The sequence below is a fragment of the Drosophila virilis genome, chromosome 6, assembly GCF_030788295.1.
Source record: "Drosophila virilis strain 15010-1051.87 chromosome 6, Dvir_AGI_RSII-ME, whole genome shotgun sequence".
Classification (NCBI taxonomy): Eukaryota; Metazoa; Arthropoda; class Insecta; order Diptera; family Drosophilidae; genus Drosophila; species Drosophila virilis.
In genome coordinates this window covers 1,049,394-1,068,722 of record NC_091548.1, presented here as the reverse complement: position 1 = coordinate 1,068,722, position 19,329 = coordinate 1,049,394, and the positions used below count along the sequence as shown (strand labels likewise).

General features: G+C 40.4%; 1 protein-coding gene across 6 annotated transcripts in view; it reads left to right on the top strand.

Moving 5' to 3' along the window:
• Nucleotides 1-19,329, top strand: part of zfh2 (Zn finger homeodomain 2) — a 59,566-nt gene that overhangs the window by 26,286 nt on the left and 13,951 nt on the right. For 4 of the 6 annotated variants that reach the window (XM_032434195.2, XM_002059672.4, XM_070210688.1 and 1 more), the window contains 3 exons: nt 8,130-9,931; nt 12,772-12,953; nt 14,055-15,704. In XM_032434195.2, coding sequence (XP_032290086.1) covers nt 8,160-9,931; nt 12,772-12,953; nt 14,055-15,704 — 3,604 coding nt within the window. In that variant the 5' untranslated portion in view covers nt 8,130-8,159. Of the gene's footprint in view, nt 1-8,129; nt 9,932-12,331; nt 12,417-12,512; nt 12,711-12,771; nt 12,954-14,054; nt 15,705-19,329 lie in introns of those variants that run through there. The other 2 variants (XM_032434197.2, XM_032434196.2) reach the window with 2 other exon arrangements.

The following is a 19,329-nucleotide window of genomic DNA, read 5'->3' as shown; positions in this document are numbered from 1 at the left end:
CCATATGTATTTATAGTGCATTAATTCGTTTTATTATTACTTTTTACTCTTACTCTTCCTACTTATCGTTTTCCTCCTCTTCTTCCTATTTTGTTAGTCCTCATTGTGTGCAGAGCTCGCTTATGAATTTATGGATTCAAATGTGGCTCTCCCTTGGCAGTTTTTGTTGTTGCTCTTCTTGTTGTTGTTGTTGTTGTTGTTGTTGTTGATTTTGTTTTCTGCTGCAGCGCGTCTTAAGTCCCAAGAATAGGGACGATGTAAACACATACCTTTGTGGGTGTCTGTGTGCGTGTGTATGCGTCTTTGGTATGCGTGTACCTTCAATCTGGCACCGGCTATTCATTGCAAATAGAGGGCGATTGTAACAGCAAACATGGCATGAATCTTTATATGTATGCACATATATGTATATACATATACATATATGATATGTGTGTGCATTATTATGTGTAGCTTATGCCATAATCAGTCGCAGCGGTAGCCTTATGAATGTATGTTTGCATGTATATATGTATGTATTAATGTATATGTATATGTGTAGGTTTGTAGGTACACACATACATGCTCACATACTTACTCGCTAGCTGACACTAGGCTGCTGGAACTACTTCTATTTATAGCTTAATGCGCTTCAGCTGAGCCGGTATTTCGGTTCACAGTTTGAACCGAAAGCCTTGTGATCCGTGTTTTTGGTCTAAACGTTTTGTCGTACTTTTTTGAATATTAAATAAAATTAATTGTAAGAAAACTTTTTCAAAAATATATAAATAAAATAAAATAAATAAAAATATAGAATTAATAAATAAATGAAGGGAAAGAATAGGGATATGTACATTTATGGTGAAGGTAAATCCGTCCGTTCGCCTTGTTCGCATTTGAAAGACACGGAAAAACTGTAGGAGCTGGAGACTTCACGTTGGGAATGATGAAATAGATTTATAATCTTTCGAAAGGAAGCTCTCTTTGAGCTGCACTGTAATGCATTAGGTCGAACACAAAATAATGCCAAAAGCTATCGGAAATCAATTTGTCTAAGCGTCAACTGTGGGAGTGCCCGGATAGGAGATACCCTAAGAATACACTCCAGCTACTTCTAAACATATGTACATAATGCGGTCAATATCGAACCTTAAGTTGCTTTATTTTATCCATAGTATGCACTCCTTTTGGGGTAAGAGTTTGTATATTTGGCCGATACATACATTAGCGTATAAACAATGCACCCATTTGGCTCGATGGGTGCAGGGTATAATAAGTGCGTGAAGGGTAATTGATAGTCGTCGAAGTACATCTGTAAATATGTACTTAGGTATGCACACGCATAATTATCTGTACATGCACAAGCTCTGTTTGAACGTGCACACATACATACTTACATATATGTTTACATACATACACACATACAAGGGACGTGGTATTTTTTGGAAGACTCAAATACACGGAGGACGTGGAAGGCCGCAGCCGAAACAATGGGCTCACACTTTTTGTGATGTTCCTGTGCCCGGTTCCGATTCGATCCGTTCGGTTCGGATCTGGCTGTGGCCCCATGTTGTGACCCCTCCACCTTGAATCCGGGCCGATGACAATGCGAGTACACGAGTGTGTGTGTGTGTGTGTACGGACAATAATTCATTAACATATTCATGCGTTGGAAACAATTCGCGACAATTTTAATGAACGCAAAGAGAGGCAGAGGCTAAGCTACAGGATATTTATTGTTCTTTTCCCAAATTGGTCTTGCGAGAGAATTTTGAAAACAGTCCATCACCGTCTTTCAGATCAAACATACATATATGTATGTTTGTATGTATATATGTATTTGTGGCCGATGCCTGGTCGCTTCCTTTTTGTCCCATTGCCGGGTGTATCGTATCGATCCATTGATCTCACCGAAATGAATGATTGTGAGCTTTTGTGGAAGCGAAAAGGAAAGAATCAAATGACCACGGCCAAAAACATCACACAAACATGCATACACATGTATGTATGTACAATGTGCTGCATATACCAATGTATTTATGCATATACGAAAGTCTGGCCAGGGCAAACAAAAAAAAAACAAAAAGGGGGAAAACAATGCAAGTTCAGATTGCTGCTGTCTCGGCGGCAAAAGCGAACAGCAAGTGACACTTTTGTTTTATATTCGCAACTTTTTATGCTGAATCTGAGAACAAAGGCGATTTCTTAGTAAAAACCTCAACACAGGGAAACACACACACACACACACACACACACTCTGGCTTACACAGAGCCACAGACAAATCAAACCCGTAACAACATAAAGCGATTTGTATTGTACGTCGAGGTACTAAGCACCCATAGCTAAATGTATCCCTATATGAACATACATAAATGTATATGTACATACATATGCATACAGACATAGGGCATTCTTATGGGCGTGTCCCCTTGCCTCCGTGCTCGCCTTCCTCTTGTCCATGATCGTGCGTTAGTTAACTGGCTGTCAAGGTGCCTGGTGCCTTGCGTGGCAATGATGAAAAAGGGACAGCAATGACAATTCAACAACTCAACAATTTTGACGAATTTTCCCATAGTTAAATACCAGAGAGAGACCCATTTAAGCAGGATTCCAACTTCGACTGTTATCGATTACAATTTATCGATGATTTCAAAAAATTCGAACATTGCTTTGTACTAATGAAAAAAGGACAACAATGAAAATTAACAAGTAAGAGGTTCTAGTCGGGAGCTCCCGACTAGGGCATACCCTGAACCCTCTTATTCCAACACCAAATAAATTAATAAAAAAAAGTTCCCTTGGCAGGGCTAGAACTCGCGACAGACCGCACCACTTGCTACGCCTCTACTCAGCAGCCACACCAACAATTAGATACTTATGATAAAAAAAGGAACTAAAATAACATTACAAAAAAAGATGCAATTACCATGCTATTAGAATGCGAAGCAGACGCGCATGAATGTGTGCGTGTACATGTATACAGAAATTCTTAAAGCTGCTGCCCCATTCAATTGCGTAGTTGCAGCTCTTATTATTTACCCAATTTGCTAAAAAAAAATATATCGATGTTTATCGATTTTTATCGATTGCTTGGAAACGGAGTAAGTTATCGATTATCGGAAATAAACTCGAACTGCGCGGGAACTAGGAGCACCTACATCTAAAATTTCAAGTCTCTAGCTCTTATAGGTTCTGAGATCCTTTCGTTCATACATACGGACGGACGGACGGACGGACGGACGGACGGACAGACAGACGGACATGGCTAGATCGACTCGGCTATTGGTGCTGATCAAGAATATATATACTTTATGGGGTCGGAGATGCTTCCTTCTGCCTGTTACATACATTTGGATTTTGCACAAATACAATATACCCTTATACCCATTTTTAATGGGTTCAGGGTGTAAAAAATGTTGACGAATTTGCCCATAGTAAAATACCAAAGAGAGATTTTTATCGATTGGATAAAAAGAGGACAACTTATCGATCATTATAAAATAATAATTTAAAATATATATTAAATATATTTATTTGAAAATTCGATTAAGCTAGTTAATCTGGAGGTTACATTTTAACATCTCTTAACCGTGATTTCTTTAATGGGATGAACCCATTAAAATTGAGTATAATGAGTATTATGGTTTTTTGCTATTGTATTCTACCATTCTACCGAATTATTCGCACTGACTTGCGGGATAAACTCATTATCCGAAATTGGTATCCACCAAATATGGTATCCAATGTTTTGGGGCCGAGTCTCGCTTAAATACAAAACTAAATCATTTTCCCATAATAATCTACGTATGCTTCGGTCCGAATGTTTTTTCGGCCAACTGGTTTCATTAATAGTTCGGATCGGTTCGAATCGGTTCAGTTTAAGCCCATTACATACCCTTTTGTAGTACAAAAAAATTTATTAAATACGCTTTTCACAAAATCTATCGGTTTTGAAGGGATAATACGGGTCATTGGTTTAATGAGCTAAAGTTGATTTTTCGACTTTAAGATTCTCGCCCAAATATTGGCAGAAAACGTTGATATCAACTTTTGGTTCTCTGGTCGGAACCTATTTAAAATATTTATGTAAAATTAAACTTTAATCTGTAAATTGAAGACTATTCGAGTATTTTGAAATTTTCCCCGAGTGTGAAAATATTATATCTGAACAAAAAACTTACCACAAACAAGGACGTGTTAAGTCTTGGATAACATATTTTCTGACTAGATAAGTGCGCAGATCTTCCTGAAATTGAACGGCACTTTCTTTATGCTTGTACATCTGTGTTGTACATAATTGATATGCAAGTCAGAAACTGATTAACTTTGGGCCGATCAGAAATGTAAGACTTAAGAATGCCTCGCTCTGTACGTACTACTCGCAGAAATAAAAAGTTCAGTGCCTCCTTTTGCTGCATAACAAAACAAAGGCAAGTCAAGGTTCTGTTCTCCTTCTGCTCAATTCCTCCCCACACTCCCCTCCACACACTCCATGGTCTACACTCCACACTCCGATCTGCAACTGCCTTTATACATCTGAATCTGCGGTAAGAGTTGGAATCTGTTTGTGTGTGTGTGTGTGTTCAGGTTGCACGTGCCTTGTTGTTGTATGTCTTTATTTCTGTGTGGAGTCGTTATCTGTTTTCATATTCCTCAACTGGTTTATATTGTGTGCTCGTCTTGCTTATGCAGTACACCCACACACAAATTCCGTGATATATCAACCACCACCATCGAGTGGCATGCAGCTTTGACGACGACGACGGCAATGGTTTGGCTTATGGCTCGCGCTCGTGTTTTGTTTCGGGGTCGTCGCCTCGGCGGGGCGTGTGTGCGGGAGGGGGTTGATAGAGGTGGATGCAGGCAGGAAAAGACACGAGGCGCACAAACATTTTGTTTTTCAAGATATCTTGACCAAACTCGGCATTTGTTAGTTTCACTTTACTCATCATATATATGCAAAATCCTATTAATATCGGACCACTATATCATATAGCTGCCATAGGAACGATCTGTCAAAAATTAAGTTTTTGTATGAAAAAATATTTTGTTTTTCAAGATATCTTGACCAAACTTGGCATTTTTTAGTTTTACTATGCTCCTCATATATATGCAAAATCCTATTAAGATCGGACCACTATATCATATAGCTGCCATAGGAACGATCTGTCGAAAATTAAGTTGTATGAAAAAACATTTTGTTTATCAAGATATCTTGACCAAACTCGGCATTTACTATTATACTAGGTGCAAACCACTATGAGCATTATGAAAAGGTTGGGTCTGCAAGGGTATTAGATCTTTGGCGTGCCGAAGATAGCCCTTCTTTCTCGTTTAGTTAGTTGTTGTTCGTGCGGGCCCGGGCTTCTTTCGTGCCGAGCTCGCGCCCATCTCTAACGCCGGCCTCTGTCTCTGCCGTCGCGGCTGGTATGCAAAAACTGCGCACACTCATCGGTTGCAGAGTTAAAGGCCTGTGGTGGGTTCTACAAGTCTTTTCATTACACCTTCGGTCCTCATAATTTCTGCTCTTTCTTGTTACTCTTTTGACGCCAAAATTCGTTGCAATATGCTGGCAAATCCACTATGCAAATTCCCGTCCCTTGACCCCCTGTCCCCTCCCGCATCAACCTTCTCTCCTTTCTGTCGTCCTCAATAACCTATGCCCATGCTAATCGCATGACATGTCCGAAGAGCCTAAGTATTTCAAAATTAATGTTAACTTAATTTTGGTGAAACTGGTTATGTTTTATAATACTGCAAATCTGGTTTTAATCGAATCCTGTTGCCCAAAAATAAGCGAGTCTATAAAAAACAAGGTTTCAAAACATTTGGTGCATTCGAAAACAGCTGTGTAACATTTTCTAGCTTCTGACCTTGGACAAACTAAAATGCTTATATATGTATGTGATAGACAGATGAACAAGTCTGCCGGATCCTTGGATCCTTAACAATTTGATGGTTTCACCTTGAATTACACATTCGGTCTCAAGTTCTGTGTAGCACAGTGTAAATATGTATAAGTGAAAGGACACATACACATGTATGCATTTTTGTGCAGAGATTTTATTTCACGGCAAATGAGTCGCCTAATAACAGCAATTAAATATTTACCTAGCTTGGAGCATAGGGCCTATTTAAAATCGCTTCTGCTCTCCTTAAAACCATTTATTTCCGAGTCTGCGAAATTATTTAATGTTTAACCATCTATATCCCATAAGAACTTATGCAGTGCACTGTTAACTATGTTTGCCAGCCCTCATTATTCAACCATTTAATTTCATTACCAAATAGAGATGGACCCATTTGGTCTATTGCTTCGTGACACGAACACTCATGCCGCGCACGTCGGTTGACAGTTTAGTTCGAATAAGATATTTTTGAAAATCAAGACAAACTTTATTTAATCTCTAAAATCAAGGAATATATTTCCATATATCTAAACAGTTTGTCTGAGACAGGAATCGCAGCGTTCGACTGTAATTATTTTATGTGCATATTTTTTGCTTACCTTCCGATTAAACACATATTCACATTTTTCTTCAAATTCCTTTAAAAGGTGTTTCACGCTTATTGCAAAATCCATCGCCCTTAATGGAAATGGTTATCAAATGTTGCGGGCGAATTCTTTTTGCTTCTTTTCTATGAAACTGCCAGAAATGTAGCCATAGCAGTTGAAAATTAGCAAGAATTTCAGGCATAACTTCAACAGTTTTGCTTCAGTGTCAAACGAGCTTTGAAAGTGTTATAATAAAGCCAGGAAAAATTTGAATATGCAGCACTGCGCGTGATTGAGTTTGAATTGAGGTATTAAACAAAAGGGACACGTACCCATCTCTAAGCCCAACTTTGAACTGTAATTTCATCGTACGCAAATTAGTACATACATATGCCTGTATGTGTGTGTGCACAAAAGTTTTTATGTATGTGTATATGTGTTCATTCGAGTATGGACATACAAACATATATATGTATGCGCATGCATATAGTTATTGTCAACATTTGTTTGAATGCAAATTGCAGTTACATTGAGTGCACACACACACACACACACACACACACACACCACTTTGCCTGTGTGCGGCGAGGCAGACAGACAGACAGAGCGCACACGCACACCATATTTAAGTTGTCATCAGAGCCCCGTTGTCATTAAATAGCTATAAAGCACTTTGAAAACGCATTTCAGATAATTGTCAAGTAATTACCCATTTTACATTGTTTGTGTTTTTACCTCTGTTGTCATCACTGTTCTTGTTGCTCAACGACATTCAAATCAACTGCTGATGCCTGTGATAAGTCTGTGAATGTGAATGTGAATGTGAAGATATGTGCATAAATATGTTACATTGGGCAAGCGGCCATACGAATTATTTTAGCTTCTCAATACAAGTTAACACTTCAAAATGCAAAGGGCAATCCTAGATGCGATAGCAAAGCTTAGTTCAGCCTGCGTTCAAATTTTACTTTGGTAATAGCCTGATTCCACTGTGCTCAATGAAAGTTTGATTTTAAAAGCTCACATTTTGCGGTTCCATTGGCAAGTGACCGTTGTCGATAACATATGAATGTTAAAAGTTGCGCTTCTTTAATTCCATTTTAGGGCGAAATGTGAGTTTCGCAAAAAAATTTAAGAAATTTTGACAGTGGAACATGTCATATTTCCACTACTTATTTTCACATAAACATAAACATGTCTCGAATTAATTTTGAGTACAGGCATTATAATTAAATATGGTAAACGAAATACCAATGAGATCTTGCAAATAATTCAATATTCAAATCCAGTGTTCCAGCAGAATACGCAAAACTATAAAAATCATGTACCAACTATCTTAAACGTAAATGCTTTAAAATTAATTGTATATTTAAACTTACATATCTATGTGGCTTTAGACGTGGAAGAAAAACAGCCAAAAATTGTGCTGGGCAATGCCGGTTAATGCCAGCTAGCAGCTAGTATTAACAATAACCATTATTTAGATATAGAGGAGAAAACTGGATGCAAGTTTATCTCAAGCTTAGAGTACGTTTTCTTATTGTCAACATCCACAAAGATGGAATGTTGGTTAGCTATGTGCTTGACAAATATAATTAATTCTATAATTGATTTTTAATTGAGTTTATTGTGTGATCGATTTTTGGTTTTCAGCACTCTAATAATGCTAACGACGGCTCTCCAATGTCCAGCTCTGATGTTGAAAATTTTAATGGCAAAATAGTTTACAATCTTGACGGCAGTGCGTTAATTATCGATGCAGGCAATGCGACTGTCGCCAGCATAGATCTGAGCTCAAGCGGTGCCATAGCCACGCCATTGGACACTGGACATACGACAGCTGCGTCTGCACAACAACAACAGCAATCCACAGTTCGTGGCAGAGTAACAGAAAAGTCAGAGGATAGAGCACACACTGAAGGAGGGGACGGCTATTCGGTATCGGGTTCGGGCTCGATTTTGGGCGGTTGCCAGCAGCTGAGCCCAAAGATCCATTCGTTTCGTGTGGTGTCTGCCCAAGATGCAAACAGTCATTGCCAGGACCCAAGGAATGCCATACAGAGCCACAAGCACAAGCCGATATTGATGTGCTTTATATGCAAACTGTCCTTCGGCACCGTCAACTCATTTAGCTTGCATGCGAACTCGGAACATCGGCTCAATCTGCAGGAGCTGGAGCAACAGCTATTGAATCGCGAATATTCAAGTGCTATCATTCAGCGTAATATGGATGAGAAGCCGCAGATATCCTTTCTCCAGCCACTGGATGTCAATGCCGTCGAGCCAGTGGATCTAGCTGGTATCGAAGCCAATCAAACCATTGCGGTCCTCAATCAACTATCCGCCGCGGACAGCAGCAGAGAAGATCTCCTGAACGATGGAGATGGCGATGGACTTGGCGATGGTGCTGTTGCCGAGGCAGAGACCGAGACCGAAGCCGATGTGGAGATGAGGACAACATCATCTCCGAAAGTAGCAACAAAATCAACTGTGAAATTTGGTTCCTTAAATTCAGCAACAATAAAGACTAATAACCCAACAAACACATCCGCATCGTCATCATCAATATCCTGCATCTCACCCGCATCAGCGTCCACCCCAATACAATCGCCGGCTCCGAAAGATGCAGCAGCAGGAGCAGCAGGAGCAGCAGAAGCTGGAAGCCGGGAGGAGGAGTCCTTGCCACCGGCAGATAGTATAAAGGCTAGTACTGATAATCTAGGTAGCGATAAGTCAAATAAGCGTAGCCAAAGGCCAGATATGACGGGCCCCGTTACCACAAGTCCAACTGTGTCAATATCAGCGGCGACTGTTTCCGCCTCGGACTCTCCCCCAGCACCAGCAGCACCAGCAGCACCTCAGCAGCATCTGCATCCAATGGACACGGATGCCACATTAACAGCAGCCGATATATTGCAACAGCACCTCCTGTCGCTCCAACAGCAACAAGTGTCTGGCACTGCCGGCCTCTTCCCACCGATGCAGTCCCAACTCAGTTCCTTTCACGCATCCCTCGCTGCCCTGGCAAACGAACAGAACGCGAGGGGTGTCAAACTAATCACCGAGTTTCTACAGCAGCAGCTACACCAACAGCAGCAGCAGCAGCAGCAGCAGCAACAGCAGCATAAACAACCTTTGTTTCCAGCCAGCTGCTTGGAGCATCCAGACTTTAAGGGTGTCGACTGCAAAACCTGTGAATTGATTGATATTCAACACCGAACCAGGTCGCCGGCTACTCCACAATCCCAATCGCAGTCCCAATCCCAATCGCAGTCCCAGTCACTACCTCCACGCTCTCCAAATGGCAGCAGCAGCGGCGGGCTCTCAGCCTCTATGCCCATCTCGCCCAGCGCCTCGTCCGTCGGCAACGTTGGCAACGCGACTGCCTCAAGCTTCACAATTGGCGCTTGCTCCGACCACATCAATGGGCGACCTCAAGGCGTGGATTGTGCTCGGTAAGTTCCCAAGAAAAACCCTTTATATTTATATCATATACAAATATATTTTATATATATATATTGGTATATTTAATATAATATGGTATATATATATAATGGAATATATTTATTACCAAAAAAAAAAACGATTTTTTAACTCGCTATTTACTCGATTTATATATTCTAAGTCGGGCCATCAAGATAGAATAATTCCAATTGTATCAAGAACATATTTGCTTACCACCAAAACTATCATCCGCAGATCATTTGATGTGTTTGATTCGCTCTATTGGGTTAGGATTAGTTCGTTTACCTTAGAGCTGGCGGCACTTCTCTTCTAATTGGGAAGCATACTGTGGCTAAAGTTAGCATTCCTGCATCCTAGTAGTTCGCAAGGACCTGGGGCAGACCATGGCCAGAGAGGAGCGAGTGTAACAAAGACCTACTAATAATTTATACTTAATGCAGTAGCTTCTCACTACAATGTATCTAAGCCAAAAACGTTAATGACAAAGGGTAGAGCGGACAAAGAACAAAAGCGGAATTATATCATTCAAGCGTAATATTATCAATTTGAGCGTGAGAAAGCAAGTGCTCCTGGCGTTTTATTTGTTATAAAAGGGTGGCTGGGCTTTTTTTTTTGCCTTGTCGCTCGACCAGACTCTGCAGGGGTGCGAGGCGGGGCAGTTGTAGTCGACAAGTTTTTGGACAGGGTGGCAACCACGTGCTGCTAATGCAAAAAAAGGGGTTACGACTCGGACTGCTCGGCGTATAATATGCGCAATTATTGCTCCTGTTTGAACTTTGACAGTCCGAAGGGGTTTCTCCACCAAAATCATAAAATAACTCATTAGTCTAATTTTCACATGCACAACATGCCAGAGGGGGTCAGAGGGAGGAGGCAGGAGCAGGACATGCCTCACGTCCTCACGTCCTTCCTCCGGCTATGCCGGTTGTTCATTTAAACGCAAATGAACCTTGGGACATGTTCATTCCAATTTGTGGGATCACATTGATTGCAAGCGCTTTGGGAGCTGAACTGGAATCCTTCCATCAATGGCATTTAAATTAACCCAATGCATTATTACGCACACCATGATCTTTGTTAATAGGATGGAAATCAGGATGGAAAAATTCTTGAATATTTTGAGCGTTCATCATTCGAGAAATTTGTGAAAATACATATATATATACTATATAGACCCCCGAATTCACAACTTCGTCTGACTTTAGAGAAATAAAACCCCTCGAATCTCTTTCTGTAAGAGTTTCTTCTAACTTATTTAATGTCAAGGCTCTCGTATATCATTTGCAGATCAAATATAAGTATATTTAAAAGATTTTCTTCTATTCCAAAAATAGGAATATACATACATATGCATATAAATATTTCAAAACGAGTTCTTTTTACGCATATCTCAGAAATGTTTAGCAAAAACAAAAGCAAATTATTTCTTGGATATATAGTTATCCAGCATTGTATACTAGCTTTCTTTTCTAAGAAAACGTAAAACAGTCTTGATCTCACTTAGACGGACAGATAGCTAGATATAAGACTGTGAAATAAGGGCACTGTTACAATTGTGAATTTTGTGGGGTAATATAACTAAAGGGTGATTAGAGGAAAAGTAGTATTCAAAATGTTTCGATCACAGTAGTATCTATATATTTTATTTGTATTGTATATATAATTTATCGTCGCTTAAAAAGAAGTGGATAGCTAGAGCACAAAAGTTGGTTGGTTTTCGTATATACAAAATATACATATTAGGAATATTTAACTCCCAATATACCTACGCCTATTCCCAAAAACAAAACTCATTCCTGAAGGTCGACGTCTTGCTCTTTAACATATACAAACACTTGGTTGTCATACTATATTTTAGCCCTAGACTAGAATTACCGAAATTAATCCAGAACAAATTTCCCATTCATAAGTGTGTAGAATGATTGAAATGGCAGCCTGGCACTAGGGTGTAGGGTATATCATAGATGCGCCACGAACTAATCGCTAATATACCTGCAAAAGCCTGAAGTGTATTATTTGGGATATGGAAATGACAATTTGAATGAGCATGCTCTTCGTATGATATGGCGAGATAATATTACGTAGCTTGATTTAAGCTTAAATCACAAACAATGGTATTTAAATAAGAGCCCATTTAAATGAAATCATTGTGGAGATCTCTTATGAGCCGGGCATGAGAATGAGCTGTGGGAAGGAACCGCCGGGCGGACGTCAGCAAGGGCGACTCGGCTTAACTAAAATAAATTAAACCAATTGCGCTGATTTCACTTAATAAATGTCATATAAATATTCTGATTCTGATTGTGGCTCTGGTTCTGGCTCTGGCTCTGGCTCTGGTTCAATTCAATTGTCGCAATGCGCGCCTCGGTATCATTAAGTTTCATCAACACGTTGTAGGGTGCCTCGGCCCGCTATTGTGAACTACTATTTGACGTACGTTTCGTTCACAATAGTAGAGGCTCGAATTCGAATTAAGTAATTATGATCTTGCGTTATATATCCGGAATATTTTCAGTGCTGAGAGTTTGAAGCCCCTATAAGTAGTGAATCGTATTTACTTCAATTAAATATACAGACAACTGTCTCCACAGCCATCGATACTTGCGACAAGCCAGAGAGTGCCCGACTAGCAGCTACCTCGTGCCCAAAAAATCATCGGAGGCTTAATAGTTGCTAACAGGGTATTCAAAGGTTTTAATATTTCTGTTCTTGTATATGCACGTATGCACGTATGGCAATTGTATTGTGTAAAGGGTATATAATTAGTCGGTATATTTGATTTTTATATTTTATATATATGCTTTGATTAAATTCCTTTGATTTGTTACAGCTGCGAAATGCTGTTGAGCTCGGCGCGTCTCAACAGCGGCGTCCAGATGTCCACACGGAACTCCTGCAAAACTCTCAAGTGTCCGCAGTGCAATTGGCATTACAAATATCAGGAGACATTAGAGATCCACATGCGTGAAAAACACCCAGATGGAGAGAGTGCCTGTGGATACTGTTTGGCAGGTACGTTTTATGCCGAAAAAACAAACTGGATATCTCTTAAAACAAAAGTAAAGATTGGTGAAGAAAAATGAAATAGTTAAAATAATTCCTGGCAATTCCTACAAGATTACTTTTTTCATCTCTTAGTCTTGATCAAGACTATTAAATTTCGATCAATATACTCAAATTTGTTATGCATAATATTTTTTTAAACATATTACATAAAGAATTTGCATATGATTTGGTGCAGAAATTAAAATAAAATGCTTTAGTCAAGAGTGCTTGGAGATGTATTTATGTTCCAATAAGATTCAAATAATGATGTTTTGTAGATGAAGAGTTAGGTTGACAAACAATTCAGGTTACATCGACTTGGCTGTGGATGATAATTAAAAGCAGATCGTTTTCAAAGGCTCACAAATTGCTTCTTCAGCATGGTATATAAACCTTTACAACGTTATTGAAAACATTTTGTTTAGAATGTAATAAGAACCTTTTCACAATGCTCGTACTGTGCCCGCATCTAAGAAGCGCAGAGAAAATAGTTAATGCCAATATCCTAATAAACAAACAAGAACCTACTTTTCAACCGATCGTTCCTATGGCAGCTACATGATATAGGGGTCGATGTAAATAAGATTTTCCATAAATGTAGGGACATAGTGAAACTTATAAATGGCGAGTTTGGTCAAAATATCTTGAAAAACAAAAAATTGTTTCTCACATCAACTTAAATTTCGATCGATCATTCCTATGGAAGCTATTTGAAATAGTGGTTAAATGCTGATATGATTTTGTAAATATATGAGGAGCATGGTAAAACTTATAAAAGCCGAGTTTGGTCAAGATATCTTAATAAACAAAAAAGTTTTCCATGCAAGAACCTTCTTTTCAAGCGATCATTCATATGTCAGCTATATGATATAGTGGTCCGATTTAGCTAGTTCCCACTGATTAAACCAATCAAAGTTCCAGTTTTATCGAGAATTTGAATTGGATTGGAATAGATTTTTGTGTCAGAACCGATAAAGATCATCTAATTGAATAGTCTGCAAAGAGCGAGAGAGAGAGATCACAGAGATATTTCCATATCTTCTTTACCGTATTTTTGCCCCGTTCCAGGCCAACAGCATCCACGACTGGCACGCGGAGAATCATACTCATGCGGATACAAGCCGTACCGCTGCGAGATTTGCAATTATTCGACGACCACAAAAGGCAACCTATCCATACATATGCAGTCCGACAAGCACTTGAACAACATGCAGGAGCTGAACAGCTCCCAGAACATGGTCGCAGTCGCCGCGGCTGCAGCGAGCGCTAAATTAATGCTCCCCAGCCCGTCCCCTCAAGGAGCAACTGGCCCAGGTCCAGTCGCAAGCGTCGGTGTGGGAGTAGGAGTGGGTGTGGGAGTTCCACAGCAAGCGACCTCGAGCTCCTCGAGCAGCGGCAATGTCGGTGTCATCGTCAGCAGCACAGCCAATTCGGCGATGAGTTCGACAGTTTCATCAGCATCCGTGAAACCAAAGCCCTCGTTTCGTTGCGATATCTGTAGCTACGAGACGTCAGTTGCCCGTAATCTGCGCATACACATGACCAGCGAGAAGCATACGCACAATATGGCTGTGCTCCAGAACAACATCAAGCACATACAGGCATTCAACTTCCTCCAGCAACAGCAACAAGGAGCACCCGGAGCCGGAACTGGGGCCAACAGCTTTATGCCCGTGCCCGAGGTGGCCCTGGCCGATCTGGCCTACAACCAGGCGCTCATGATTCAGCTGCTGCAGCAAAATGCCCAACAGCAACAGCTCCAGCAGCATCAGACCAACTCCTCTTCGAATAGCAAACTGTCGCCCACGTCGAGCTCCCCGGTGAGCACACCGGATCAGATGCATGCAACGTTTGCGTACTCACCGAACCCCCGGAAGATGCCGCAGAGTTTGAACCTGACCATGGGCATGGCCATAGAGTCGAGCACATCCGGCGGGGGGGAGACGACGCTGGATGCATCGTATCCAGATAGCCTGCCAGAATTATGGCCGACAGCACTGTACAGCTGCCTGATTTGCGACTGCTTTAGCACAAGCGACCTGGACGAGCTGAATCAGCATTTGCTGGTGGATCGGTCGCGGCAATCCTCGAGCGCCTCGGCGGACATCATGGTCATACACAACAACAACTATATATGCCGGCTGTGCAACTACAAGACGAACCTAAAGGCCAACTTTCAGCTGCACAGCAAGACGGACAAGCACCTGCAGAAGCTCAATTTCATCAATCACATCCGCGAGGGCGGCGCCCGGAACGAATACAAGCTGCAATATCAGCCACAGCTGGCCACCAATGTGGTCCAGCTGAAGTGCAACTGCTGCGACTTCCAAACGAACTCCATACAGAAGCTATCGCTGCACACGCAGCAAATGCGACACGACACAATGCGCATGATCTTTCAGCATTTGCTCATCATTATACAGAAGAGTCGTATGCGCAAAAGCTATAGCTCCGGCTCTCTCAGCCACGCGGAGCGGGAACGGGAGTCGCCCATGACGCATGACGGTGATCAGGAGCAGCCAAAGAAGGTGCTCTGCTGTCATCTGTGCAACTTTGTGGCCAAAAATCTGCACGACATGGTGCAGCATGTGAAGGGACTCAGGCACATGCAGGTGGAACAGTTCATTTGCCTGCAACGTCGCAGCGAAAACATCGAGATGCTCGGACTCAATGAGGTATTCATGGTGATCGACGAACTACCGGGCACCACCACTGAAGGTATGTCAATTCATTTTCCATTTTCCATTTTCCGAACCTGTTATTACTATATTTTTTTGGCTCTAAGTCCACATTTCTAATCGTACCTGGCCTTGATTCGACATTCACATTGATTTTTGCTGATTTTAAAGATTTCTGCAATTGTGGTTCCAGCTTTCTGTAAGCCCCTTTCCTTATCAAACCGCGATCCTCTTTCGATAAATGAAATTTTCTGATTTTTATAATTCATTTATTATTAAGAATCAAATAAATGTTAGCTTATTGGCAAGTAGTTTATATTGCACCTATTTCCGACTCTCTTAAATATGTTTTTAATATTCAACTATATCTCCACGTCGCTATAATCTTGATAACACGAAATACTTAATACTTATTCCCAAATATAAAACATAACAAGGCCTGGTATTCTTAAAAAAAATGGTTTTGAAATGAATAAAAAAAACGAGAAATTAAGGCTATCTTCGGCACACCGAAGATCCAATACCTTTGCAGACCCAACCTTATCATAATGCTCATAGTGCTTTGTCCGTAGCCAAGAAGCATAGGGAAACAAGTAAGAGGTTCTAGTCGGGAGCTCCCAACTAGGGAATATCCTGAACCCTCTTATTCGAACACCAAATAAATTTTAAAATAAAGTTCCCTTGGCAGGGTTGGAACTCGCAACTGACCGCATTACTTGCTGTCGACTCTACTCAACAGCCACTCCAGCAAAATACAAGTATGAAGTTTTAGTCGGGAGCTCCCGACTAGGCGATACCCTGAACCCTCTTCTTCCAACATCAAAAGCATATATATATATTTTATTTTAGAAGCTATATGTCAAGTTTGGTGACTCTATTTATTATTTACCAAAATTGCCCTAAAAACAGGATATCGATATCGATTGCTTGGAAACGGAGCAGGTTGTCAATTATCGGAATTAAACTCGGTCTGCGCAGGCACTAGGAGGACCTACATCTAAAATTTCTCTAGCTCTTATAGGTTCTGAGATCCTTGCGTTCATACATACGGACAGACGGACAGATGATTGATGCTGATCAAGAATATATATACTTTATTGGGTCGGAGATGGTTCTTTCTGCCCGTTACATACATTTGGATTTTGCACAAATACAATATGCCCTTATACCCATTTTTAATGGGTTCAGGGTATAAAAAAAATATTTTTCCCGTTAGGGCTCGAGCTCGCGACAGACCGGACCACTTTCTATGCCTCTACCCAGCAGCCACGCCGATACTTAGGCACCTTTGTTAAAAAATGGAACTAAGCTATCTATATGATGTAGTGTACCGATCTTATAGACTCTGTCCACTGGTTTACGGCATATCACATTTTCAAATTTCACATATTGGTGTTCCACCGGTTGTCGGTAACATGTGAATGGTAAAAGTACCGTTTCTTTAACAAAAAAACAGCTGATCGAGTTTCTTTAATTTACATTGGCTCAAAACTCAAAAATTGCGCTGTTGGAGTAATGGCTCCATTTTAGGTACTCTTTTCGAAATCTCGCCATGTTTAAATACTAAAAACTGCGAGATTATTTAAATTTGTAATACCTTCGGGAAGTCGCTGACCATTCCCAGCTATGAGCAGGGGCATAGCTTGCCGGACATTACTTTTCTCTTTGCCCTATCTACTTTACACTCTTTATCTCACTTACATTGCTTTATTAACAATCTTCTTACTTTCTTTTTTCCTATTTATTGTATTTTCTTTATTAATATAGCAAATTAAGATTATTTTTAATTTTACTTAAAAACACTTTATTCCCTTATACCTTATATGGTACTATTATTTGGATTATTTAATATTTTATAAAACACATATTTTCTAATATGACGTTATATTGTGTATATATTGCTTTTTTAGGGATCTTCATATATCTGTGCATTTAACTCTCCGCGACCGTATGTAGACTACCAAAAAGACATTTGAAGAACTAAAAAATAATAAAAGATTTTGGTTTTGTTATTTTATAAATTTACAAATGGTCAAAATGCTTAGTTCTGCACTTGTTTTGTATATATATATAGAATGGGGTCAGTCGAGTCTGCTTTTGGGCAAAATAAACGCAAATAGTGAAGGATAATATTGGGCATAAGTTATATGTGTTTGGTCTGCATATTCAAGTCTGAATTACATAAATGTTATTTATAAAAGTAATTAAAAATTCATATGTATAAAAATAATTAAACATGCATATGTATGTCTGCATTAGATTTACGGTATTTATAAATATAATTAAAAACACATACTCAATAATCAGTTTGACCTTCACCCCAGCACCTTAAGGTACAAAATGCTTCTAAGTATCTGTCATTATTTTGCCTTCCCACAACAGTCTGTATACTGTATACTGTATTCTGTACAGTACAGTACAGTATATCTGTACAGAATATGCGGTGCGTTCGTAACTCATCATTAAGCGCTGATTTTGGTTTGATTTTTTGCCCCGTTCTTCGATTATTATCGTCCTTGTCCTGTGCTCTCCAATACCAATCCCAATCCCAATCCCAAACTCATGCTCGCTTCGTTCGCGTATACGTACGTAAATACTTCATCGCGTACCCTCGTGTTGCCCTTCTGCGATTTATATGCGCTGTGAGATTTATACGCCGAAGCTGACCCTTGAGGAAATTATTACAAATTACTTAAGAATGCAAAAACGATTATATGTATCCATCGAATTTGCAATTAGTGACGTGCACACTTTGCTCCACGTCAGCCCCAGCCCCAGCCTCAACTTCAGAGCCAGTCGCAGTTAAAGTCCATTCGCCGCCGCTGCCTCTGCCGATGCTTCGAAAAGGCAAACATACAAAGCCACAGTGTGATATTCCCATATCAGATGCGGCGTCGTGCGGAGCCGAACCGCAGGCATGGCACCTAACCACAGAGTATCCAGACCCTAACCGGAGACGGAGACACAACAAACGCGGCGCTGCTCCTCACACAAAATACGCTCACATCTGGATTTGGAATTGCACTCTAAACACCCACCGGCAGCTACAGGGTATCTAGCCCAATGATAATAGGTCCCCTGCCCATGCCCCTTGCCTTTTCTTCCGTTGGCAGCCTTCTCCATTAAGGGTATGCAATATTCTACTCAATTTTCTCTCGCGCGTTTGTGGTTGCATTCGAGTTAATTCGAACAGCAGTTGGTGCCTCAGCTTGTAATTGCTCTGCTCTTTGTCTTGACTCGACGATTGAACCATTGTGTTGACCATCCTGGAGTCTTGGACTGCCGACCCCAAAGCCTTGAGGTTCGGTTCGTGAACCTGGTTTGCCACATCGCAAAATCCCATTTGTGATTGTGAAAAATATTCTTTTCATAATAATAAATAATAATAATATATAAATATTTAAAAATATTGCTTATCCAGAATTTCCTTGGATGTCCATTGGATGTCCGTTGCAAATTCGAATGCCATTGCAACAAAGATCTGCATAATGATACACATCTTAAATCATAACCTGAGCTTCTTCCATTCCGTTCTTCAACCCTAACCTTTGCTTTATTTGCAGTGAGCTCTTCTCTTTGTTGGTGTGAGATTACTTTTTGTTATATTTTGCTAACGCATGTCCCTTTCAAAAACGTAAAATGCAGGGTATAATAAAGTTCTTCTC